The 27,990-nt window shown below is 35.3% G+C and overlaps 1 protein-coding gene across 17 annotated transcripts in view; it reads right to left on the reverse strand.

Moving 5' to 3' along the window:
• The window catches only part of Trim37 (tripartite motif containing 37), a 203,916-nt gene that overhangs the window by 136,964 nt on the left and 38,962 nt on the right, over positions 1-27,990 (reverse strand). For 15 of the 17 annotated variants that reach the window (XR_013436152.1, XR_013436153.1, XR_013436154.1 and 12 more), the window contains 7 exons: positions 25,949-25,999; positions 24,175-24,256; positions 23,137-23,213; positions 7,469-7,648; positions 5,500-5,614; positions 1,162-1,377; positions 60-196 (listed from right to left, as the gene is read on the reverse strand). Coding sequence is in view for 14 of the 17 variants with exons in the window: in XM_040269053.2 (XP_040124987.1) it covers positions 60-196; positions 1,162-1,377; positions 5,500-5,614; positions 7,469-7,648; positions 23,137-23,213; positions 24,175-24,256; positions 25,949-25,999 (858 nt within the window). In the remaining 3 variants the exon portion in view is untranslated. The remainder of the gene's footprint in view (positions 1-59; positions 197-1,161; positions 1,378-5,499; positions 5,615-7,468; positions 7,649-23,136; positions 23,214-24,174; positions 24,257-25,948; positions 26,000-27,990) is intronic. The other 2 variants (XM_078042327.1, XM_078042328.1) reach the window with 1 other exon arrangement.

The raw sequence follows: 27,990 nt of genomic DNA on the forward strand, positions 1-27,990 counted from the left end.
ATGCTTCTAAAAATCACCACTCAGATGCTTTGTAAGTGGTAGGTAATGTGGTCACTCACATAGTTTCTTCATCAATATCATTTTCTTCTGTGTTACTTGTTGCTGTGGAACTGGCAGAAGAACTGCTGCCATCAAGGTGATTTACTTCATCTTCACCAACTAGATCTAGATCCAGATCTCCATCTGAAAGCTCATTCTAGATGAAAGCAAAGCAAAGAAGAATTCTGTTGTAAATTTTCCACCCTGTTGATCATCCAATCCAGACAATGAAGAATTATGCAGGTTTCAGAATTCTATTCTATGCCCTTCTGTTCCTATACTGCTGAGCACAACAACACTAACTGGTATCACTACCAATCTATGGTTATTAATTTTAGCTGGGTCCTCAATGGAACTGGATATGCTTCATATATTCCATGTCAGCTTCCTAGCAAGGTTCCTCACAAAGTAATATGTCAAACCATCCCTCAAGACCAAAGTAGTCTTCATATTTCTCAAGGTCATGAAATAACCTTAATATCTGCATAGAAAAAGTAAGCATAAATGTACCCAACTTTCAGTTGTCTTTTACCTACAAACTGCACCTTTTATTTTTTTTAATTCAATCTGGGTTAACAATTTCATTCTACCATTGTTACCTCCTTAGTTCATCAGTGTGCTTAACATCTTCATTTAATTAAAAACTGAAGTTTCCCATTTCAAAATTAAAAACTTCAAAAAAATTTTTTGCTTCTTTCTGTACCTTGTCTTAACTATATAAAAATAACAAATACTTCTTGAATTCTTTTTCTGGTTGTTTTTAGCTGGGACAAAATGGTTATCTCCTAACCCTTAATAATTCTACTGACATGCAATGATAAGATACCTACTAGTTTTAGCGAATGAAAACAGAACACATTAAAATCCACAATTTATATAGTTTCATTTCTGGAGTGTTCAGCAGTCTGCTTCATATAATGTATATTTTTCTGTAATAAATTAACTTTAGACTCTTGAAATGTTCAACCACTTCTGACTCATAAACATTAACATTTATAGAACATGTACAAAAATGAAAATAAATGGACAAAATTTTCAAGCACACTGTTCCCCTTATATTCTATGTTGGAAACCATGATTCTATAATTTCTCTTATAAGTCTAAAACTGGCCTAATTATTACATGATAATCTTCATTTTGAATCTTCTCATCTTCTTCATCCTCTTTAGCCTCTCTTACAGAAGATGTAGTAGGGCCATCTTCAAGAAGCATGTCAGAGCATGACCCAGATTTCTTGGCTCGCATATCTGGAGTGTCATCATTTTGGGGACTGAGATGATTATCTGGTGGTGACAAATCTCTTGATTTCTGAGTTCGAGACAGCTCAATGGTAAGTCTCTTTTAAAACAAGAACAACATTAATATTAGTTTTAAGCAGTGCCTCATGGGCATAGAAAAAAACAGTTTAAAGTTAAAAAATGGATCCAGGAGTTGGGGCTGGGACTCAGTGGTAGAATGCTTGCCTAGTATGTGTCAGGCACTGGGTTCAATCTGCAGCACCAAATAAAAAATAAACAATATTAAGATATTGTGTTCATCTAAAACTAAAAAAAATATGTAAAAAAAAAATGGGTCTAGATACAGAAAAAGCGTTTGACAAAATACAACATCCAGTCATGTTCAAAACATTAGAAAAACTAGGGATAGTAGGAACATACCTCAACATTGTAAAAGCTATATAAGTTAAACCCAAGGCCAACATCATTCTAAATGGAGAAAAATTTAAAGCATTCCCTCTAAAAACTGGAAAAAGGCAAGCATGCCCTCTTTCAAGCCTTCAACACAGAAGGAAATAACCAGAGCAATTAGATAGAAAAAAAAATTAAAGGGATACAAATAGGAAAAGAAGACTATCAAATTACCCCTACTGCCAAGAACATGATTCTATATTTAGAAGTTCGCTCAAAAAAAAAAAAAAAAACTCCACCAGAAAATTTCTAGAATTCATAAATGAACTCGGCAAAGTAGCAGGATATAAAATTAACACCCATAAATCAATCAAGTTCCTATACATCAGTGATGAATCCACTGAAAGAGAAATTAGGAAAACTATCCCATTCACAACAGCCTCAAAAACGAAATAAATATTTCAGAATTAGTCTAACAAAAGAGGTGCGAGATCTCTACAATGAAAACTACAGAATTTTAAAGAAAGAAATTGAAGACGACCTTAGAAGATGGAAAGATCAAATTACATGTGGGTTTTCTGGGTAACAGCTTCAAGGTCCCTGCCCAACAGGGAACATTAACTCCAGAAATACCAGTTGAATAAACCTCCGGATGCTTTCCGATGTGCTTTAGTGACTGATCAGGAGTCCCCAGACATTCTGACATCCACCATTCTCCCCATATAAATGCCTGACAGACACAAAATGGGGAAATAACAAATGATCTTTGTCATTTCAAACAACACTTTTTGGACTATTTTGTGAGAGATATTAATGTTTGCAACCTGTGACTTTTGTAAAACCTTACTAAGTCTAGTAGTTTTTCATAGATTTGTAAGAATTTTGCACAGGAATTATCATGTAATTTGCCTTTTTCACAATGTTTGTTCCTTGTATTCATTATTCTTATGTGGATGAAATGCATACAGTTTCAAAGACAATATTGAAAATAAAAAGAAGATGGAAAGATCACCCATATTCTTAGATAGACAGAATTAATATCAAATGACCATACTATCAGAAGTGCTATTTAATGCAATTCCTATTCAAATTCCGCAGATGTTCTTCATAGAAATAGAAAAGGCAGTCATAAAATTCATTTGGAAATATAAGAGGCCCAGAGAGCCAAAGTAATTCTTAGCAAGAAAAGTGAAGCAGGAGGCATCACAATACCAAACCTTAAATTATACTACAGAGCTATCGTAACAAAAACAGCATGGTATTGGCAACAAAACAGACATGAAGACCAATGGTACAGAAGAGAAGGCACAGAGATAGACCTACATAAATACAGTTATCTAATGCTAGATAAAGGCACCAAAAACATACTTTGCAGAAAAGATAGCCTCTTCAACAAATGGTGCTGGGAAACTGGAAATCCATATGTAGCCAAATGAAATTAAACATGTATTGCTCACCCTGCACAAAACTCAACTCTAAGTGGACTAAGGACTTAGGCTTTAGACAAAAGACCTTGTGCCTAGTAGAAGGAAAAGTATGCCCAACTCTCCATCATGTTGGCTTAGAAACTTACCTCAATAAGATTCCTGAAGTGCAAGAAGTAAAATCAAAAATGAATAAATGGGACAGTATCAAACTAAAAAGCTTTTTCAAGTAAAGGAAACAATCAAGAATGTGAAGAGGGATCTTAAAGAATGGAAGAAAATTTTTGCCACCTGCATCTCAGATACAGCATTAATCTCTAGGATATATAAAGAACTCAAAACACTTAACACCAAATAAAACCAAATAGCCACAAAAATAAATGGGAAAAGGAACTGAACAAGGCACTTCACAGAAGAAAAAATACTATCAGTCAACAAATATATGAAAAAAAATGTTCAACATCTCTACCAATTAAGAAATGAAAATTAAGACTACACGGAGATTTCAACTCACTCCGGTCAGAATGGCAATTATAGAACTAACAATAAATGTTTGGAAGGATGTGGGGAGATAAGTACTCTTGTACATTGTTGGTGGGACTGCAAATTGGTACAACCATCATGGAAAGCAGTATGGAGATTCCGTAGAAAACTTGGAATGGAATCACCATTTGACCCAGCTATCCAACTCCTTGGTTTATACCCAAAGGACTTAAAAATCAGCATATTATTGTGACACAGCCACATCAATGGTCATAGCAGCCCAATTTGCAATAGCTAAGCTATGGAACCAACCTAGATGCCTTTCAACAGATGAATGGATAAAGAAAATGTGGTACATACACACAATGGAATATTATTCAGCCATAAAGAAGCCAATCTCCCCCCAAAAACAAAGGCCAAATGATCTCTCTGATATGCGGATGCTAATACACAACAGGGGGCAGGGAAAGAAGAATAAAAGTTCATCGCATTAGACAAAGGGGAGTGAGGAAAGGAGGGGAGACAGGAATAGCAAAACCAGTAGAATGAATTGGACTTTATGTTCATATATGAATACACAACCAGTATAACATCACATCATGTACAAGAATGGGAAGTTATAGTCCATGTATGTACAATATATCAAAATATACTCTACTGTCATGTATATCTAAAAGAACAAATTTTAAAAAATGGATTTAGATATTCCTTAAACTACTTCTTTTCTTTTTTTTTTTTTTTTTTGTACTGGGGATTGAACCCAGGGGCACTTAGCCACTGAACCACATCCCTAACCCTTTTCATTATTTTTTTGAGACAGGATCTAAGTTGCTAAGGCTGACCAGGAACTTGCAATCCTTCTGCCTCAGACTCCCAAGTCACAGGGATCACAGGTGTGTGCCCAATTTCCTAAAACTATTTTTCTTTTTTTTTTTTTTTTTTAAGAGAAATCTTTGTTTGTATGTGGTGCTGAGGATCAAACCCAGGCCGCATGCATGCCAGGCGAGCGCGATACTGCTTGAGCCACATCCCTAGCCCTAAAAACTATTTCTTGAACTATCTCTTTTATTCATCTTTTGCCTCTGTTTATAGGGGAAAAAAATCTATAGCAAAAATAAATACTTTATTCTCTTCCTTTCAGATTTAGCCCAAGCTACATAAACAATTACAGTGAATAATTATAGTGAATACAGGCAGGTTTTTATTTTTTATTTTTCACAGAGCTAAGGATTGAACCCAAGGCTTTGCTCATACTAAGCAAGTGCTCTGCCACTACACTACATACCCAGCCCCAATAGTTTAAAATAATACACTTAACATGAAAATCTGCAGATGTATATATTGTTTATATTTTTCTCTCTTGTCTATTAACAATACACCAAATTTCCAGTAAGGAAAAAAATTCCTCATGCAATTTTGTCATTTTAAAGTAATAATTCATTAATGGATCTTCCCTAAGGCTCATTCAACCATAAAGAGAGTCTGACACAAAGCAACTTTCAATTCAACTTTTGAATCCTTTAAATCCAAGACAAATTGTGGAGGAGAATTACCTTAGTCACTGAGAGAAACACAGAGAATTTACCTTAAACTAGAGCAACACCATGCAATACAATTTTAAGCAATAACAGAAATGATCTACATCTGCAACCCCTAATGCAAGCATTTGAAACGTGGCCACTGAAACTAAGTTACTATGTCTTTAATTTTAATGAAATTAAACCAACATAGCCAAACCATAGCTTAGTGGCTACCAAACTGGGAAAATGCAGAACCTAGAGGCTCAAAAGATGGGAAACAGGATAACTGGATTTTTTTCTACAAAATTATAAAAAGCATTAAATATTTAATATATAATTTCCAAATATAACAGGCAAAATGGACAGTATGAAACACTAAACCAGAAGTAGATGTTATTTCCTTACCTCTTTAAGATTATTTATTTGTTGGATATAACTAGTCTGCGCAGCTTCCAACTGAGTGATATACCAATGCTGATCCCGACATTTTTGAAAAAAAGTTGGCGAACGGACCTGAAACCTTAAAAGAATTGCTCCACATGAAAAATAACTCAAACAGTAAAATATTAACAGTCTAGCCTTGAATCTGTAACTATAAATTCCACAATTTTAGTTTGATTTGAGACAGGGTCTTATTAAGTAGCTGGGGGTGACTTCTAATTTGCAATTATCTTGCCTCAGTCTTCAAAGTCATTGGGATTATGGAAGTGTGCCACCATACCCAGGTTCAATAAGAGAAATAATTTGTTGCTATTTCATGCTTCAGTTATGAACGTGGGAAGTTATTCAAACATCAGTTTATTAACCTATTAAAGAGCCATGTCTTTGTTCTTGCCTTATTTTAATGATAGTGATGTTGATTATGATCCTTAGCACTACATAAAAAATGAATAAAAATATTATTTTTCTTTGTGAATAACTGAAAGAATAAAATAAAACCCAGAAATATTATGAAGCAGAATTCAAATAATGTCCCCGAAAGAAAATACAAAAAATATCATTAACGTTTTTTTCCTACACCAAAAATCGTATCCCTTTTGTTCACATCTTTATTCTCCCAGAAAAACTAGGAAGAAGACATAAATGTAAAGGTTGATAAAATGGCAACTCAGTTATCCAGCATGCTAAGGACAAAAAGAATTCAGAATAATTGAAATTAGGTAAAAAATTTTGTTTTGATGAAAATTTTCTAATCCATTAAACACTTTGAAACTTCTCAGTTCAGACCATCTGAATCTCCTCTTTTAAACATTTTGAGTTCTCAGCCAGGCTTGGTGGTGGTACATGACTGTAATCCCAGATACTGAGGCAGAAGGCTCCCAAGTTTGAGCCTAGCATCAGAAACTTAGTAAAACCCTGTCTCAAAAGAATTAAAAATAAAAGGGCCAGGGGTGTAGCTCAGTAGTAGAGAGCCCTTGGGTTAGAAAAATCCTATTTCAAACGAAAAAAAAGGCTGGCGATGTAGCTCAGTGGTAGAATGCCCCTGGATTCAAGCCTGAGTACCAGGAAAAAAAAAAGCTAGCCCAACATTCAGTGGGGCTGTTTTTTTTTTTTACAGTGATTGCATAGTCTGTTCCTTCTGGTGAAAAACATATGAACAAGCATTACACACTGGCTTTATCTCTATTCCACTTTTTTCTTCCAGTGTTGGTGATTGAACTCATAGCCTTGCACATGTGGAGGCAAGAGTTCTACCATGGAGTTTCCCCAGACCCCCTCTAGTCTCCTATTTTGAATTTGCCATTTTCTAGAAAGTTGGTTTGTAAAAGCAGTCACCAAATACAATGTATCCTGTGAAGTGAAAAAAAGTTAGGCATTTGATACCTCACTGTTCTCAGATTATACCTTCCACATGGTCTGGAAGAAATTTACACAAAATTTTTACTGTGGCTGCATTTTGACTTGTGACTCCTTACATGACATCAGGTAGTGGAATTTTCCACTCTTGGCATCAAGTTGGCACTCAAAAAGATCTGGATTTTCGGGCTAAGATTGGGGCTTAATAGTAGAGTGCTTGCCTAGCACTCTGGGTTCGATCCTCAGCAACACATATAAATTAAATAAAGGTATTGTGTCCATCTACAACTAAAAATATTTTTTAAAAAAGATTTGGATTTTAGAGTATTCCAGGTTTTTAGATTAGGGATCCTCAATCTGTGATAGTTTCCTTTAACTTGGACTTAATAACTAGATGTTGAACAAACTTCTGATATTTACTATACACTAAAATACTTTGGATTTGAAATAAAATAGTTAAGAAACTAGTAAAGTTAGTATAGATTTTAGTACTCTTCTTCATTAAATGAATGGACTTTAAAATTTTGACATTATTTCATCCATAATAAAAATCACAATATCAAATATTTTCTTTTACCTTAAAATTACTGTATCATTTTGTCGATTCAAGTATCCTTCATTTGCAAGTAAGTCCAAACGAAAAAATCTATTATAGCCCCAGCATTCTCCAACTTCAAAGTCAGATGCAAATTCTCGAATGATATTTTTAGTAGGATCATTGCAGGACTGGTGAACCATCTCCACACGATATTCATATCTAAAATTGAAAAACAGACTATTAATATAGAGTGAGCAAAGTAAAAAAAAAAGTAAGGACAGTAATCATTCGAGAAGAAATTTCACAACATATATACGTGTGTGTATATGTGTATATATATACACACACACACACATACATACATACACACAGTTAAACTTCTTTCACAAAGGATTATATGAGTTTACAAAAAGAGCAATATACTGAATTGGGCCACCAAAACATGAGTGGCATAAGGGTCCTATTTTCCTCATAAAAATGTTTACCAAGGGGGCTGGGACACTGTTCGGGGATATAGCATTTGCCTAGCATGCATGAGGCCCTGGGTTCAATCCCTAGTAGAGGAAAAAAAAAAAAAAACTTTACCAATATATTAGGAATGGAACAGCACCTAAAATAATAAATTTCATATAAACAAATACTTCAAAGTGGATTTTACCAATGCTGTGAGTTTTTTCCTTTGTTACTTGTATTTCCATACATATATTCTATTTCTATTATCCTTTGAGAATTATCACCATGAGATTTTAAAATATTAATTTAAAAATACTTCACTATACTTTTCCAATATGTTATAATAAAGCAACTTATGAATTAAAAAATTTAAACCTATAAAAATTTCTAATGGAAATTAAGTATAGATTGGGAAAGTTATTCAAAATAATTAACTGTCAATTTCATCTAAAAAACAATTTTTTATATCTACTTTAAAAATGAGTAAAGTGAAAACTGGAAACTCAAAAACAATCAAGAATATTGAAAATGTGGGAAAGAAAGGATATTAATGAAAATGATCAAATATGTCTAGATTCAAGTTCAGATAAAAGCTTAAAATTGATATAAAACGTTTTCTGAAAACTCATATGCTTTGTATGAAAAGGCATACAGTGTTTAGGCAAAACAGTTTTTTCATTAGTTCTTTTAGGTCATGAGAGAGAAAGACTGAACATTTCTCACATGGCAATTAATCCAAGTAAAATTATGTACATAGCATCTCAACTCCAACATTAGATAAAACTAAACCTTATATATGAATGTCACAACCCAAATTCTTTCCTTCTATCAAACTATTTCCTTAAACAACTCGAAATTTCCGCTTTCCGAAAGAAGTCATTCTTCACTCTTAAAAATCAAACCCAGGATGTCACTTACATGCAAATTTCCCCTGAAATCCTACATATATGTATACTAACCCTAACCCTTTATAAACATATTTAAGTATAATTAAATTATGCAAGCAATTCTGAGGAGTTCTCATATTAAAAAATCGACTGGACTATTATACATGATTTCAGCTACCCTACTGTTAAACCCTGAATTCCATAATTAAATGGCATTTCAATATTTAATGAAAAAGCATTCCGAATTCTTTTCTAAGGTTGCTAAAATGTTAAGTGAAAAACAAATTATATCCATTTTCATCAGAATAGAATAGTACCTGGAAGGTATTTAGATAATATCTAATAAATGCACAAATTCCAGTCTTTTTAAAACATAGAATCTTCAATACTATTATCAACAATAGTAAGATTCCTACCATTTGTAAGACATTGTGAACTTTAAATTCCTAAAGTAGGGTTGGAAATCTTATTTAAGTGGGAGAGTCCCTAGGTTGAATCTATTAGCATCAAACTAAACAACTTTAGCATTTAAATTATGGTCAACTTTGAGTTAATCATTATACACAGGATGAGTGGCTCCAAGTTCATTGTGTGTGTAGGGGTGTGTGTACAGGGGTTCTGAAATATTTAAACATTATTATCCTTTCGCCATGGAATTGCCTTTGTATATTTCCAAAAAATCAGTTGGCTCTATGTGTGGATTTATTCCAAGACACTACTATATTCCACCGATCAGTTTTCCCTATCCTCATGCTAATACTATAATGTTCTGATTACTGTACTTTATTACAATTCTTTTTTTTTTTTAAGAGAGAGAGAGTCAGAGAGAGCGAGAATTTTAATATTTATTTTTTGGTTTTCGGCGGACACAACATCTTTGTTTGTATGTGGTGCTGAGGATCGAACCTGGGCCACACGCATGCCAGGCGAGCCTGCTTGAGCCACATCCCCAGCCCTTATTACAGTTCTTAAAACTACGTAGCGTTAGCTTTCAAATTGTTTTCAGTGATTCTCTATTGCTTTTTTTTTTATTTCACTGGATTCCGCTTTGATCTTTTTTTTTCCTTACATTGCATTTTTCTTTTTTCTAACCTACAACACAGAAGTAGAGGTTATTGATTTGAGACCTTTCTGATTTTCATTTATAGACATTTAGCACTATAAATGTCTATCCACCTACTACTTTAGCAACATACTACAAATTCTGGTATAATGTGTTTTCATTTTCATTCAGTCAGAAACACTTCTTTTTTACTGGTGCATTATAGTTGTACAATATAATAATATAATTTTGCCCAAAACCTTCCCCAGCACTTCCCGGCTCCTCCCACTTACTGGTCCCTTTCCTCTAGTCTCCTGCTCTCCCTTTGCTTTACATGCTATGTCTCCTACTTTTCTTTTCCTTTTTCCTCTGGGAAATATAATACTCTTGAACCTTCTGATTCAGTCAGAAACACTTTTAAAAAATCTTGTGGTTTCCTTTTTGATCCAGAAGTTATGGAGAAGTATGTTATTTAGCTTTCAAATATTTTGATATTTTCAAAATATCTGTTTAGTATCTAAATTCCATTTTGGTGAGAAAACATACTTTAAATCATTCTGAGTTCATTCAGACATGTTTCATGATCCTGAATATGTAATATCTTGGTAAATACATGCTCTTAAAAATAATGTGGCTAGGTCCAGTGGGTGTATGCCCATAATTCCAGAAACCCAGGAAGTTCAGGCAGAAGGATAGCAAGTTTGAGGCCAATCTCAACAACTTAGTGAGACCCTGTCTCAAAATAAAAAATAAACAGGTCTAGGCACGTAGCTCAGTGGTAGAGCATACGTGGGGTTCAATACCCAATACCCAAAGAAAGAGCCTTTAGGAAGGTTTCAAATGATATGCAATTTATACCGGGTGTGTGGTACTGGAAATCAAGCCCAGGGGCTTGCTCATAATAGTCAAGCCCTCTACCTATGAACTAGATTTATCTCCAACCCTCTTTATATTTAAAATGAATTTCTGGTGGACAGCACATACTTCAATCTTGCATTTTTTAGCCAAGCTATCTCCATCTTCACAAAATGAATGGTCTTTTTCTTCATTCCATTTCATGGAGAAAATAATTTGAAGGTCTATAGGGGGTTACTTGCTTCTTTGAAATGTTTTTCAATAGTATATCTCTCATTAATCAGATTCTCCATGCAGATGATGCCATATTTACAAACGATCTATCTGTCAAGTTAATTCACTTCTTAATTTTGCCATCATCACACTTATAATTCATTTACCAACTTCAAGTTCAATTACTCCCATACAAAATATGGGTGTGCCCAATCCTCAACATATTAATTAAACCATTGTTGAGCTTAAGAAAGATGCCATTGAAGATCCAGTAAAGGCAAAGAAAGTACAATATCTTATGGACCTTTTGGGTACACCCCATAGATAACTCTGATCTGGATGACAAATGCTATTATGGGTCTTCAGGTAATAGAAATTGTCAGCTTTTCATGCCATCCTGGCCATTGAAATCTGAGTTCTGTATGTCTGTCTGTATTCCATATGACAGTGCTTAGCTTCTTCATAGATAAGCTTCCTCCTTGCCTTTCAAAGCATATTTCGGGCAAACTTTTTCTCAGATGATTTTTACCTACAGTTCTGCCAAATACCTTCACTTTTCTTAGGGGTTTCTGGCATAGCAGGAATCTTCTTTTTGGTGTTTTTTTTTTTTTTCCCCCTCTATCATTTTTGGAACTGGAGATCAAACCCAGGGCTTTGAGAATGCAAGGCAGACACTTTGCCACTGAGCTACATCCCAGCCCAGAAATCTTCTTTTTGATACCTTCCAAGTTTCCAGACAAAAAAAGAGCCAATCTCTATCTTTTACGTAAATTTAATCTATTTGTTTTATAATCTCATTTTATCTTCTTTCTTGCCATGTTAGCTGTGTATCTGTTACTTTATAGTTCTCTGTTGTGGTAGGACAATAATCTCTCTCTTCCCCCATAAGATATCCACATTCTAATCTCCAAAACCTATGAATATTATCTTCTATGGCAAATAAGAGCGCATGTCACTGTATAAAGCTAAGAATTATGAGACTGAGGAAATTATCTTGAATTACACAGATGGAGCCTAAGTGTAATAAATGTCCTTATAGGAGGAAAGCAGAGGAAAATCTGACATGAGACCAGACAAGGCAATGTAACCATAGAAACACATATTGGAGTGGTAAGGCAACAAGCCAAGGAATGCTGGCAGTCACCAGATGGTGGAAAAGGCAGGGAATGAGTTCTCCCCTTGAGTCTCTGGAACAAGCACAATGGTACTAAAAGGTTGATTTTGGTTCAGCAATAGATTGCAGACTTCTGAATTCCAGGAAAGTGAGAGAATAAATTTTTATTATTTTAGAAATTAATACAAAGGTACATAATCTTTAACTTATTACAGATTAGCTTTCAATTGCACTGGTTACAGAATAACATCAGACTCTTAAGTTGTATGTCTATGTACTCAGTTTTTAACCTTTACCTGATTGCCATCATGCATTTATTTCAATAAATTTACTTTCCCAAAGCATTAATTCTCTTTCAATGTCACTTTAATTTAAAAAAAATGTTTAAATCTACTCTCATATTTTCCATTTCTGGTACTCTTCTCTTTCTTCCTCCCCTCTCTTTTAGATTCAAATTTAGATAGCCAAGTGTCACTTTCCCCCTTCTACCTGAAGCATTTCTTATATAGTCTAGGTCTGAAAATATGTCTGCAAATGTCTTTGTTTCACTTTAACTTTTTAAACGATATTTTTGGTAGATACAGAAAGCTAGATAAGATATTTTTGTAAAAATACCATTTCACTTTATTTCAAATGAGAAATCTGATTTCATTCTTGCCCCCCTTTTTCATGGGTGGCGGGGGTTGGGGTGGTACTGGCGATTTAAATCAGGGTGGCTTAACACTGAGCCACATCTCCAGACCCTTTTGTTTATTTTCAGACAGGTTCTCACTAAGTCTTTAGGGCTTTGCTAAGTTGCTGAGGTTGGTCTCAAAATTCACAATTTTCATACCTGAGTTTCCTGAGTCACTGAGATTACAGGATCTTACACTATTAAACAAGTGCTGTACCACTGAGCCACACCCTCAGACTGATTTCATTCTTTTGTTTCTGTACATATAACATTTTTTTTCCTGTTTGAGATTCTGTTTATCATTATTCATTTAAATATTTTTTCTGCCTGAAGGAGGTGGAAACTTACAACCCTTTGGGGGAAAATGGAAACTGAGGACTCTGACCTTTCATAATTTCCTTTATTTGCCAAAGTTCCCCTGCCTGCTAAAAGTTAAGCCCTCCAAAAATATATGACAAACTCCTCCCATGATGTGACCCTGCTAAACCTTACAAAACTCAGACCGTTGTTGTAGCCAGTCGCCATTTTCCCCTTGAAAATGTGCCCTTCTGTTCCTTAATAAAACATAACCAATCCATTGAGGTCAGTCTCCCTTTTTCTTTTTGTATTTTCTTTCATTTGGTGCAGAAACCCAAAACAGGATTGGAGACTCTCTACCTCTCCTTATCCTAATGAACCTCTACCATCTTTTCTCATCTTCCTTCCATTCCTTTCCTTCTTTCCTCCTGATAGGAGGTGGCCCTTCATGCTTTCCAAGTACATCATAGCTTAATGGCAGCCAGTACTCAATCCCAATCATGGGCTAGATTTTTGCTGTTTTACTGCCATATGGATAGAGCAAAGACATGTATCAGGTCCTTTATTGGTGTAGGAGGCATTCTCCTAACCCTATCCTCTCCTATTTCTTCCTTCTCTTATGTATTCAGACCTACAGATCAGAAGCCACTTTTTGCCATTTCGTTCCTGCAAGCAACATAAGTCTTCTCATTCTTCAGAAAGGTAAAATTCCTTCTGGTCTCTCACAAAGACACCCTACCCAAGACCCTCACCTTCTGGCTCATCCAGACTCCAGGAGTCTTCCCACCAATGGGATTGCAGAGGGGATGCCCCCTCATTCTCTGATGGAACTCTGTCTGGTGATGGGAGACATCAAGGGATGCGTTGATTCTGACCGCCAACCCAGGTCAAAACTCTCCAACATGGGGGCTCCATCCCATAGGACTCCCCTTTAGGTTGTCTCATTAAATAAAAAGTTTTTAGATTGTCCACTTCCAATCTGATCACAAAAGTAAATGTCTTATAGGCTAAGTATACAGATCTAGTCACAACCTAAATTAGACAACCTAAGTTGATGGCCAGAATTCAGAATCTAGGACCTGGACCCCCAAATCCTCCAAGACTTGGACAATTTCTTCTAAGGAAATGGCAAATGACCTGAAGTTCTTTATCATCAAGCTTTCTTTTACTTTTATTCAAAGTCCTCATTTTGCCCACCTTGCTCTGCTCTACCAATGATTATCACTGACTTCCCATTGCATAACCCCTGACCCCAGCCCTCTTCATTTACTGCCCCTGAAATAGCAGATGAACCCCACCAAAAGTAAGTAAAGCTGGAGGATACAAAGGTAAATTTCACAGACAGGAATGCCTGGTAACTACCAAGAGAGACTGTCAGAGTCAGAAGCTTTCTTCTGAGTTAACGTAAGACTTACAAATCTTCCTAATTTCCTACATAGGCAAGCTTGATCTGTGTTTCCGTGAAGGCTAGTATGACTATCTAGCTCCAATATTTATCCCTCATATTGGTCTAAAAGATGTAATGTGGCACATAAAGGTCCTAACTAACTTTACTACGAAAACCCTAATTGACACAGATAAAGGGATCTCTACTGAAAACATAGGTAATGCCAAAAGAAAGGTATTTTACAAAAATCAAATGGCATTAGACATCTTAAGTATAGCTCATGAGGACATCTGTGACATTATAAAAGCTAAATGTTGTATATGATAATTCTATCAAATGGGCCCCATTGGTAACCCCCAAATGCTTTCATTTCCAAGAAGCAATTTACCTGCAGCCCTACCCAGCCTAAGTAGACAGGATATGTCAATTCCTCAGGAAACTACACACAGGAAAAATATAAGCTCAAGATAATATGGACAAAAGGAACCCAAATTACTCTGAAGGAGGAGACTTTTGTGACCAGATTCTGAAACTCTGGGAGATAATAATAGTTCCTACCAGCTATAAAATCTGTTAAGAATGTATGGTTAGAAATCCAATTAGACCCAGTCAGCATAGGCCAAGGTGACCCAGAGCTGTGGGGACTTGAAAAATCTGATGTCACCCTGCTGTCAGTCAAAAGTCAAGAGGTGGGTTGGATTCCCCTTTCACCTAGGTATTGGGAATATTTGTCCTGGCTTGCTCTAGTTCCTTTTCTGTGTGAGAAATTTGGTGCGTGGAAATTTGTGGCTCAGCGGTAGAACGCTCGCCTCGCAAGTGCAGGGCCCTGGGTTGGATCCTCAGCACCATATAAAAATAAATAAGTGAAATAAAGATAATGTGTCCAACTACAACTAAAAAATAAATATTAAAAAAAAAAAAAAAGAAAAGAAATTTGGTGCGTGAGACAGAGGAAGGCTTCAGACAACTGAAGACAGCTGGCCAGGGTCACTCCCTGGTTCTGCATGAAGGTCTCATATTCTAATTTGACCCTGTCAGCCCTCTGGGGTAGCAAATATTGACCATTATCTGTCTCTGTTTCTGATGGTGGAGGGCACCCTCACTCAATGAATCTTAGATCCTAAGATGAAATCTTGGTCTGGTCTGCGGGCTCTGGGAAAGAGGTGACCCATTTAATCCCCAGAGTGTGAAGCAATCTCTCCCTTTTCAGAAATGCTTCTATGCCAATTCTGTCCACACTGTCTGCCTCTTAAACAGGAACCCATTATGAGAGAGTCTCAAGTTAAAGCTCCCTTAAGCTTTAAAATTAGACAGCCTTCTCTAGACTCTAAGAAGATACATTTTCTTCTGCACTCCTCTCATCTGGCAAGAAAAAAGAGCAGAAAATCTGTTTTAGTTACTTGGAGTAAAACTACCCCCACATCTATCCTGGTTCAGGAATCCAAATTATTTATTTTCTCTAGAGGAGATATCACCCAGAGCACTAAGAGGCCTGCCTCCCACTTCAAATTGAGGGGCATAATATGAAATCATGGGCCTGGGGAGTATGAGAACCCAAAAGGACAAAAGGAACATGTAGGACATTTTAAGGACACAACTAGCTGACAAATGTCTTCCCTTAAATTAAAATAGTTATTACGAAGTTAATATCCTCCATACTGAGTGAGGCCTCAGCTAGAGGTCATGGAAGGAAAGGAAGAAACTGCTTACCCAAGAAGCTCTAGCACCAGGGAGCTGTCTCCTAGCCAAAGAGAGAGCTTTCTCGGCAAAGGTGCCCATGTTCTGTTCTTTTTATTTTTGTTCAGAGGGAAGCTTCATCCTCAAAAGTAATATTAGGGGATGACATAATCACAGTTGAGATAAAGAAGATGCCTAATAATTTTCTGCATTCAACCTGGCCTGATTACTAACTGGGAAAAGGGTCTCAGAGGAAGTAAACTCTGGGACCACACCTCAAGAGACTGGTTTTACAAAAGAAAAAAAAAAATGTTTAAAATGCTCTTCATATGAGGTTTTGCCAGTTAAGCTCAAAACAACAGCTTCCCTTACTTATCTTCGATAACCAAGTCTCTCTAACTCCAAGTCTTACAGAGCTTGCAGAGATGATTGTCCAAAACCAGCTTGAGACCAAAGAGAAAAAAAAGTGTCACTTTTAAATTCAAACCTAAGGGGCTGCGGATATGGCTCAAGCGGTAGCGCAGGCGAGCGGCCCGGGTTTGATCCTCAGCACCACATACAAACAAAGATGTTGTGTCCGCCAAAAACTGAAAAATAAATATTAGAAATTCTCTCTCTCACTCTCTCTTTAAAAAAAAAAAATTCAAACCTAAATGGCTGGCTAACTTATCTGCTCTTGCACTCTACAACTCTGCTTTCTTAACAAGTTCCTCCCTAAAACTACAGCACAAGGAAGGAAAAATGGAATAATAGACTCTTACTTGAGAATACTTACCTAAGGATTAAAAGGTTCTCTCATTCTTTCAATACCTAAATTGATTTTAATCTGAGCCAAAAGTGCACTCTAGTCTAATGAAGATGTTTGACATGCTCCTTTACTAATTATAGCTTTGTCAATTTTTTCTAGAACATCTGTTCTTTCCCAAATTCTGTAGTTTTCAGCTTGTGGTTTTATGGTAAATCCACATTTGATCCTGCATGCCTAAATTAAAATATTTTTCTGATCAGTCTTATTTTACCTAACTATAGAGGTTTTTACACTCTGTTCAGAGGGCTAACTCTCAAATACATTGGAAAAATCTCTATTTACAAAATCCTACCTGTGGAGATCTACCTACAAACAGCTACAAGATTTGTTTCCTGTTTTGTGTATGTGTGCATACCTGGGTATTGTGCTGTTGTGTCTACATATGTGCTGGTGTTCATGTATCATGTACATGGTATCAAAGTTGGCATACAGATAAATGAGCACTCATAATAAATTAAAATTTAAGAGAAATAGATCCAAGTATCTTTTAGGTCACGTGACTTTAAAAGTTCAATTTAAATTAGGTAAACAGATGAGAGTAAAAATGTCTTTAAAATGATTAACACAAGTTTTCTAGGTGGTCAAGACAATTAACAGAGTACTGGTTTTCATAAAATGTCTAGCCATTGTTTCTAGGATTTTCCTTTAACAGGAAAGAGATAGCTGGTACTGCTAACTACACTTGTCTGGTATCTTGGTTTTTATATTTAAATATGAGTAAATCAGTTTTAACATCAACATCAATGGGGTTAATCATAAATGTGTTACAAGAGACATCTGATTAATTTACAAAGTTAAAGTGTTAAAACATCAACTGCTTCTTAAACCCCAAAAGGTAATATATTTAAAGACTAAATGTGTTTTTATAAACTGGTAAATGAAAATAGAGTTTTAAGATTAGCTTGTTTGGGGTCTTCACTAAAGCAAGGTTACTAAAAGTTCTAACAGGTGTAATTCTATATGCAAAGAGTCTAAAAGTTTCAGCTGTGTTTCAATTAAAAGTAGTGTAAACAGCATAAAGTATTTCATCTTATTAAGAGGAGTAATTGGGAAAACTCAGAAATTTCATAAGGATTGTTCAGAATGTGAGAAGTAGACGGATGAGAACATCTTTTGTGTGGTAAAGTAAAAAGTTGTAGAATCTCTTAAGTTGCAGAAAGTCTGTGGAGGGTAAATTTCAAAAAATTTGTGTGTAACTAAATTGGCCATTTATAAGTAGCACAATCAGTTAGTTATTCAAGGTTTTTTTTTTTTTAAACTAAGGTCAAATATAAATGTACTGATATAAACCAAAGTTTAATCCTCTACAGGTTAAAGTAACAAGGATTTCTTAAAACATTAATCTGCTCTTATCTAGCAGGATAATTTCTGTGTTAAGTTTTATTCTTTAGAGAAACTAGTCTTAAAGGAATTAGGGTTTCTAGAACTCTGGTTAAAAACAACTGTTAGAATACTGTACTACATTACAGTTTCTGAACTTTACTTTGAAAACTAAACTTGGTTAATATAAGAACATCAGTGTAGGGCTGGAGATACAGCTCAGTTGGTAGAGTGTTTGCCTTGCATGCATAAGATGCATAAGGCCATGGGTTCAATCCCCAGCACCAAAAAAAAAAAAAGAGAAGAAGAACATCAGTGTAATCCTGTTACTGGCTTCTTCATCTTATCTTCCAAGTATATAAGTCTTTAAAGTTTAAGGTTTAGAAGAACATTTTATCAAACTGGTGTTCTTGAAACTAATGTTTAAAGTAAAGGTTTGAGATTATAAAAATTATGTTTATTGACTCATAGCTATTATACAAACTAAATATTTTTACTCTTGATAATTTCATTTTATATTTTCCTTGGAAACCTAACTGTTCTCTGTTAGTGCCTAAAAGAAGTACAACTTCTAAAGACTATCGACCCCAATTAAACAGAAGGGGTAAAATATAAAATTATAGACATTAAAGGTAAAACCTGGTACTGTTAAGACTGGTGAAACTGGCATGCTGAATGTTTAAGACCAAAGCTTAGAGTTAAGGAAATAAAAGGTCCAAGAAAGAAAAATAAACCAATATTTGGCTCTTGCCCTCTGAGGCCAGCTTGGACCCAGGGAATGACAGCACTTCTCTAAGAACCTTGCAACTCTGGGCCACTGACCTCCCAATCAGGAGGACCAATGAGATGCTGGAGTACAGAAAGCCATCCAGTATACAAGTTGCAAATAGGAGGGCCATTGGAGAAGGAGATGTCCCTAATGCTTTCAAGGGAAGTCATATGGTCAATGAGATCCTGACCCCTTCTGGAAGATGGCACTAGAGGTGCTAAGAGGCTTCCCTCAAGTTCCCAAGAGTGACCCCTCTGAGGGAACTCAGCTGATTCTTAACAATATATAGGAACAAGGTCAATTTGACCAGATTGATCTTAAAACACCTACCAAAAACAGTTATAACCAAAGTACAGCCATACCTGGGCATTTAAAAGAAAAATAGTTCTTTAAATGAAACTTAAAACTTGTGTCAGCCCTGATGCCCCATAAATTCTGAGGCATTTTTCCTTTGCAAGGTTCATATTTACCTTTCCTCACCAAAAAATTGGACTGGCCTCTGTACCTTGGTCTTCCTTACTCTTCAAACTGACCTTTTACCTAATAAGCAAAAGTTTGCCTAATCCAATAATGACAAACACTAGATGAGCCCACCAGTTTATTCCCTTACTCATAGGGCTAGAGATATCCACTGGAATTGGCACAGGCGCAGCGGAATCAGGAACCTCTTTTCACTACTATAAAAAGTTGTCAGAACAGGTTATGGAAGATATTCAACAGGTTTCCGATTTGGTATTGACTTTACAAAATCAATTGGATTCCCTAGGGTCTGTCATCCTGCAAAATCATCTGGGCCTAGATCTCCTTACTTCGGAACAAGGTGACCTCTACCTTTTCCTCAGGGAAGAATACTGCTTCTATGCCAATAAATCAGGACCGGTAAGGAATGAGGTTAAATAACTACAGGACCCACTGGAACAGTAGAAAGAACTAGCTGATTCCTGGTGGGCCTCACTGAAAAACCTAAAACAGTGGACTTCCTGGCTTCTCCCTTTTAGGTGTGTGTGGAGGAGGCATACCAGAACTTGAACCTAGGAGCACTCAACCACGGAACCACATCCCCAGCGCTATTTTACATTTTATATAGAGACAGGGTCTCACTAAGTTACTTAGCACCTTGCTATTGCTGAGGCTGGCTCTGAACTCGTGATCCTCCTACGTCAGCCTCCCAAGTCGCTGGAATTACAGGCATGGACCACCATGCCCAGTGCTTTTCCCTCTTTTAACTCCTCTAATACTCGTTTTTCTTATAATAATCTTTTTTCCCCTGCTTTAACTTTATACAGAAGCAATTTCTTGAAAAGGTTACCTGACTAACCCAGATCACCTCCTAAGAACATGCAAAAGCCATTTTCCTCCTTCACTCACAACATGATTCTCCTAAACCCATAAGGAATCACCCACTAGATGCTGAAGTTCCCTTTCTCTATAACTCCTCAAGCCACAACCACCAGGACTGTATAACCCCCACCTTCTTATCCTACTCCAGATCTCTAACAGGGAATTCCCCTATTCCACACCTCCTCAGCACTTCCTCACTGGAAGACCTCAGCAGAGGGTAGCCAAATATGATGAATTCGCCCCAAGTCATCTGGAATGAAGGAGGTGGAAACTTAGAATCCTTGGGTGGGACAGACACACACACAACAAGGACAACTGAGGATTCTAATCTTTCGCAGTTTCCCTTACCTGACAAAGTTCCCCGGCCTGCTAAAAGCCCACCCACCAAAAGTAAATGACAAACATTTCCCGCAATGTGGCCCTATAAAACTCAGACCTTGTTGTAGCCAGTCACCATTTTTCCCTTAAAATGTGCCCCTCCATTGCATAATAAATCATCACTGATTGAGATATGTCTCCCCCCCTTTTTTTTTTTTTTTTGTATTCTCTTTCATTCTTTCCCCACTTTCAGAGACTATGTATTAAGGCACTTGAAGCCAGTCTACCATTTTGGAATTCATACATATACATACATGTTTATGTTTGTATGTGTGATTTGTCTAATTTCTACTACTATGCCTTTAAGTGCAATAACTTTTTAAAATATTTTTAATTGCAGATGAACACAATACTTTTATTCTTTACGTGGTGCTCAGGATCAAACCCAGTGCCTCACATATTCTAGGCAAGTACTCTACCACTGAGCCACAAACCCAGCCCTGCAATAACTTTTATAACATTTAGCCTGTTATTCATTCCATCCAGTCTATTTGTGACCTCAAATAGTTCAATTTCAAGAAGTTCAATTTGAGTCTTCTATGTCTTCCACATCTCTACTTAAAGTTTGTACAAATGGAATACAATTCTGTCTTAATGTCTTTCTCTCATCATTCTTTGTCAGTTCCTGCCTAATTTCAATTGACTGATTCTCCTCCTCATTTATTAAGTATGTTTTCTTGCCTATTTGCATACTCATTAATATCTTTTTTTTGCACACCAAACACTGCAAATAATTTTTTTTAATGTTGGATACTTTTATAATCTTGTTTATTAGGTGAATCCAGAGCATTATTCACTCTAGGGATAACTGTTCCTTGCTACTTAGGATAAATTTTCTTCAGTACACTACCCAATGTCCCATTAATTTTAAGTATTTCCACTGTCGTTGGTGGAAGTAAGCATAGTGCCTAGTTCTGTGTAAGCATCAGTACTCAATTATTCCCTCTAATCCTTTCAGGTAGTTGTTTTCCAAATTCAGGCATTTGCCTCACATGAATGTCCTAATCAGTACTCTGCTGAATAGTCAAGGTGAACCCACTATGAATCTCTGGATTTCTGTGGCTTTACTGCTCTGTCCTCTCTGGTAATCTGTACAATGCATTCTAGCTGTACTGGATGTCCTAAACTCTTAGCACTACTTCCTCAACTAAAAAGTCTACAAGATTCTACCTCAGATACCCATTCTTGTGTTGCAGCCTGAAAACACACATGGCTATAGGACAGAGCAATCAAAGAACTAATCTGTTTCTTATCTCTTGAGAATTGCTTCATTTGTTCCCTAATCTAGAAAATGTTGGGTTTTTTGGGGTTGTTGCAGGAGAAAGGGGTAAATCCCATCCCTGTTACTCCATGTTAGCTATAAACAGATATTCTGTACCAGAGTTGACAGATTTTATATCATAAGGGGAAAAAAAGTTTATTGATATGGCTCTTAATTCCACATCACAGGTAACATTTAAACAAACTACTGCTTGTTCAGATTGAGTATGACGTTAAAGAAGATAAGTAATTATAAAACTATTTTTTATAGTATTTCCCCTTATCAAGAATTGGATTAGTGGATGCCAGGGACTAGGCAGAAAGAAATTGGGAAGTGACTACAAGGTTTCTTTTTAGGGTAATAAAAATGTTTTGAAATTGGATATAACTGATGATTGCAGAACTCTAGGTCTTTAAAAAAAAAAATCACTGACTTGTACATTTGTTAACTGGTGAATTTTATGGTTTCTGAATTATATCTCATTTTCAAATTTTTCCAACTAAGTGTATTCAAAATCTGTGAAGCCAAATTTTATTTATATATATTTCCATCAAAAGAGCTTATTATAAGAAATTAATAGAAGCAAATGGGAGAATCCAGTTGTCATTGTCTTCTTTGTCCAATAATGGGGATTGAACCCAGGGTTACTGTACCACTGAGCCATAGCCCTTTTTATATTTTTATCTTGATACATTCTTGCTAAACTGCTGAGGCCTGCCTCAAACTTGCAATCCCCAGCCTCATTCCACTCAGTTACTGGGATTACAAGCATGAACCACCATACCCAACTCAGCTAAGCAAAACAGTAAAGAGATTTCCAAAAACGCAAAGCAAGAAATTTTCACAATAAATATTTTGTTTAGGAAAATTGCCACTTTTCATTTTAAAAAAAAAGTTTATGTTAATAAGCAATAGGCTTATTTTACAGTGAATTTTAAATTTTTTAAATATTTTTCTCCGTTTTAATTTCTAATTCAGAAAATAACAACAGATATAGCACATATAAAGAAAAACTCTGGGATTCCCAATAAATTTAAGAGTATAAATCCTTATACTCTTAAATGAGAGAAAACAGTTAAAACTATTCATAATATCATCATATTGTGCCAAGGATTCCACAGTAATGTACATCTTAACACAAAAAAAGCAATTAACAAAAGTAATTAATGAAAATTTCTAGAGAGATATAGATAGGAACACATTTAAAGTTATTATTTTATTACAACTCTTACTTGGAAGTTTCAGGCAAACCAGCTGAGAGTTCTAAAAACACAGATAAGTAGTATCCACGGACAACTCCATTTCCATCCTAAAAAACAAGAAGGTTAACTTAGAATTATGCAGAGGAGAGTGAGGGGAAGGAAGTGGGTTTGGGGATGTGATGGAATGAGACAGACATTATTACCCTATATACTTGTATGATTATACTACTGGTATGACTCTGGCACCATGTTCAGCCACGGGAAGGAGAAGTTGTGCTCCATTTGTGTACAATCTGTCAAAGTGCATTCTATTGTCATGTAAAACTAACAAGAAAAAATTTTAAAAATAAAATTTAAAAAAGAATAAAGTTCTTAAAAAAACAAGGTTATGCAAATAGAAACCGTTTATCAATTTAAAAAAAATTAAACCACAAGCTGAAGGCAAAAAACAAACACCAAAAAAACAAAAAATTTATGGCACAGTAAGATCAACAAAATGCAGATTAATATCTTACATCTGAATTGTGAAATATTTTTAACCTTAAAAGCAATAAAATAAATTATAAAACACCAACAGATCTGAGTCCATAACAGTTTTAAACTTCTGTACATTAAAAGTGAAAATATCAAGGCATACAACTTAAGGATTAACAAGTCTGAAAAGTGTTAAGACGTTTAACATACACAGAACTCTTCACAAAAACTAGCCTAAAAAAACAAAAATTCATGGGCCAATTTAAGAAAATATATGGGTCAAATCCTGAATTCATCATCAGCAAATGTTTTTATAGTTTTATGTTTTAATATTTTAAAGCATTTTTAAAAGAAGAACTTTAAATATTTCTTCTAAGCATAATTCTTTTACAAACCAGAAATAAAATTTAATCATGTCTCAGGATTTGTTATATCCACACTTAACTCATTTTTTCCACAGATTTAGTAATGTATCCCACAAAAAAACAAAATCATCATTATTTTAATTTCCTTACTCCATTAAAACATTAAACTAATACACCATGGAAGAATAAATGATCTCTGGTTTCAAAATTAGAAATATAAAAAACTTACTGGGTAAACTTTTAATCTCCAACAGAGTCCTGAAACTTGAAGAGGTGGACTGTAAACAGGATCTGCTCTCTGGCGCAAAGTGCTTTATGAAAAAAACAACCAAATCCCAAGATCAAAACTGTAAAAACGGCAATAAGTTTAAAAACCAACTACTTTCTTCGAGTTACTTATATGAAATCCTGAACAACTCATAGACAGCAACTGAATAAGTCAAGATTTCACTGTTAAGTTTAGATAATATCTACATTCTGAAATAAGAGAAAATTTAATAGTGAAATATTCAGCAATATCTATAAAGTTCAGTAAAAATGAAATTGTGACATTCAAGGGAAAAGGAAAGAATCATTAAGTTTCCTGAAGTTAATTCTGCTCCAATAAGCAGTCTTTCATCATCCCTCCACTCCACCTCTTCCAATAAGCAGTCTTTCATCATCCCTCCACTCCACTCCCCAAAAAGGCTGGAGGCATGGCTCATGGTAGATCATCATATGCTTAGCATGTGCAAAGCCCTGGGTTCAATCCCAGCACTGAACAAAAAACAAGAAAAGCAAAATATTTATTTCCCACTTCTGTGTAGTATAATTATCCTTTTTTAATATGGAAAAACAAGAGAATAACCTGCTAAACCTTGATGTATATGGGGAAAACCTCTTAAGAGACTATGCTTTAGCCACAAAATTATCCCATAAGAAAAAACACACTAGATGGGGGAAATCCTTTTTTTTTTTTTTTTGGAAGGGGTACTGGGTATTATTTAACCCAGTGTGTTTTACCAAATCAGCTCTATTCTCAATCCCTTTTATTTTTCATTTTGAGGCAGGGTCTCACTAAGTTGCTCAGGGCCTTGCTACATTACACAGGCTGGCCTCAAACTTGCAATCCTCTTGCCTCAGCCTCCCAAGTCACTGGGAATAAGGCATGCATCACTGCACTCAGCAGTATAACCTTATTTTGATGTTACTGCCTACTCCAAGTTCTTTTCCCAAAGACCTTATATTTTTAGTTCCCAGTTTCATGTTACCCTTGAAGACAAGTCCCTGAGGATCTCAGTGATTTTGAATCTTTGCTTCTAAACTAAAAACAGCAAAGGCTAATAAGATTAACATGCAACTTACGAAGCCTGTAAGTTTCTTATAATAGCCTCTTACAGGCAATTTCTCACTTTGAAGCTGAAACAAATGGACTCCAACACTTTTGTTTCGTAGGATGGGTAGGTAGGGGATCACTGACTTCTATATTTCTCTGGCCCCGCACTTTAGCAAAACCTAAGTAGACTCTCTTCTTTAAAATGTTTACCAGTCTTTGTAGAACATAAATAATCTGAGAATTTAAAATTCAAAACATTCCAAAATCTGAAACCTTTGAGCTCCAACATGAATCTACAATGGAAAATACCACACCTCACCTCATCTGATGTGGTGCAGTCAAATCACAAGGCACTAACAATACCATACAAAATTACCTGCATGCTACAAATATAATGTGTGTGTATAAAACAAATGAATTTCATGTTTAGACTTATATTCTGCATCATTAAACATATGCAAATATTCTAAAATATGAAATTTAAAACACTTCCAGTCCTAGCATTTCAGATATTGTACAATTGAGACCACCACCTATGTTTCTAAGAGGAAACTTATTTCTTCTAAGATTATTAATCTGAGTAACACAGATCACCAATCTCTATCCTACTGAAGAATCACATTTTTTGACTTTTCCTTATGTATACATACAAAAAAAAAAAAAACACAAAGTTGTCAAAAACCCTTACCTGAAATTCTCTAAAACAAAAGTGGCTGAATCATAAGATGGCACTAATTCACTAAAAAGAAGCAAAAAAAAAAAAAAAATTATTTAGCTTAATATGCAACTTTAAAATTTTATTTAGTTTAAAAGCAAAAAGTCCCTCAATAATACCTTTAAAACTTTATTAAACTAGTCCCTATGAGATATTTCCAAATCCTTGTTAAATATAATATTAAATGAATTCCTAAAACTACCAAGTTTTTAAATTTTACAAAGAGACTAAAAAAGTATACTCGAGAAAATAGGAAAAAGAAAGAAATTGGTGCTTAGGCTACAATTTTGAATTATAAAACAAATATAAGCAGGCTTTAGAAATGAAAATAGCAAAGTTAAAAATATCATAATTTATCCAAAGAATTCCTCAAAACAACTTTGTAGAAATATTAATAGACTTTAAATATACTTTGAGACTTCTTACTAGTAAATAAACCTACATAATACATAATCACTTAGGAGATAAATGGGATGGACTAGCATAATAATACTTTCTTGGCAATGCAAATTTACCTAAAACAACTTTAGTTCCATACTATCTCCTCCAAAGAGAACTTAACTATAACTATAGCAGATGGGATATGAGATAATCCATTTTGCTGGTAACTACCCTTAGATCATGTGGATGGTGTGTGGTACTCTCATTAGAACACCTCAAAAGTCATTAAAGCATCATTTATTATAAAAATCCTAACATATACAGTGTTTTAATACACACTATAAATTTGATAAAAAGTTTAACAAAACAACAAACTGAAAGCCATTTCACAATATCTTCAGATACATTTTCTAAAGTCAATTCATCAAAAATTTGACCAAAATAAGATAGGGACACATCAATAACATTGTCACACTATGATGGTGCCTAAAGAAATTAGTGATTTGCCCTATGAAAATACAGTATTGATAAAAAATAAATTATTCTTTATTCAGCTAAATAGGTCACATCTTTTTCACAGTAAGGAGATGTACTTTGCCCTGCAACTGTTAACTATAAAACTACTATCCAAATTGACTATGTGAAGCACTCATATCCCTGGTCAATTGTTACCTGACTCACATTCTTCACCCCTAAATCTTTAATCCCCTTCATGTAAGTGATTTAGAAGTCAGATATTCGTGGAAGTCAGCCCTAAGGTCTCCCCATTATATGCTTTCTAGCAGAAATAATGCCCTTAGTGCCTAAGAAGTTTTAATGGAACCACAAATCTAATCAGAGGTCTAAAGGAATTTTCCCAATAAAGTCCTCAAATTTGTTCACAAAGTGGTATGTTTTGGGCTATAATCTTATGTAATTTACAGTACTGGTCAGTTTGCCTATATTTAGATCATCCTCATAGTATCTAAAGATTTCAACCAATCCCCAGCTGCCTCATGAGCTATGTAGTGTTTCTCCAATCATGCCCTCAACATCCAGTGTAATATCGTTCCTTTGTTGTTATTACCTTAAATCCAGACTATCATTGTCACACACACAACCTCCATTATCCCACTGTGGTGAGGATCAAACCCAGAATCTGACACATAAAAGGCAAGGGCTCTACCACTGAGCCAATCCCCAGCCCTCATCAGCCACTAAGGGTTAAAAGAGTTTATCAGAATATAAACTGCAGAAGATGACCCAGTCAACTGAAAATGATCTAAGAAAAAGTTTACAGGATGAAGACTACAGTTGCCAAAACTCACTAACCAAGATATTAGTGTAGTCTAGCTCTCACTAGATGAGGAAAAAATGATCACACCCAGAGCACAGAAAATAGATCTGTCAATCCAATATATTGCGATATACTTCTACATATGTACCTTTCAGGAAAAATGCAGACACAAACAGCACTATATCAAATTAGTGCAATGAGATAGCATAAAACAGAATTCATACACTTCCTCTATTACCAGTCATCACATTTTATGACTGCTCCAGTCATCTCTCACTAAACCCTAACTCATCAATCACAAGGGCTCTTCTACTGCATTTTCTGCTAACACATGCTTGGAACATGGCTAACATTTAAA

Source organism: Ictidomys tridecemlineatus, chromosome 3, assembly GCF_052094955.1.
Source record: "Ictidomys tridecemlineatus isolate mIctTri1 chromosome 3, mIctTri1.hap1, whole genome shotgun sequence".
In the NCBI taxonomy this organism is placed as follows: domain Eukaryota; kingdom Metazoa; phylum Chordata; class Mammalia; order Rodentia; family Sciuridae; genus Ictidomys; species Ictidomys tridecemlineatus.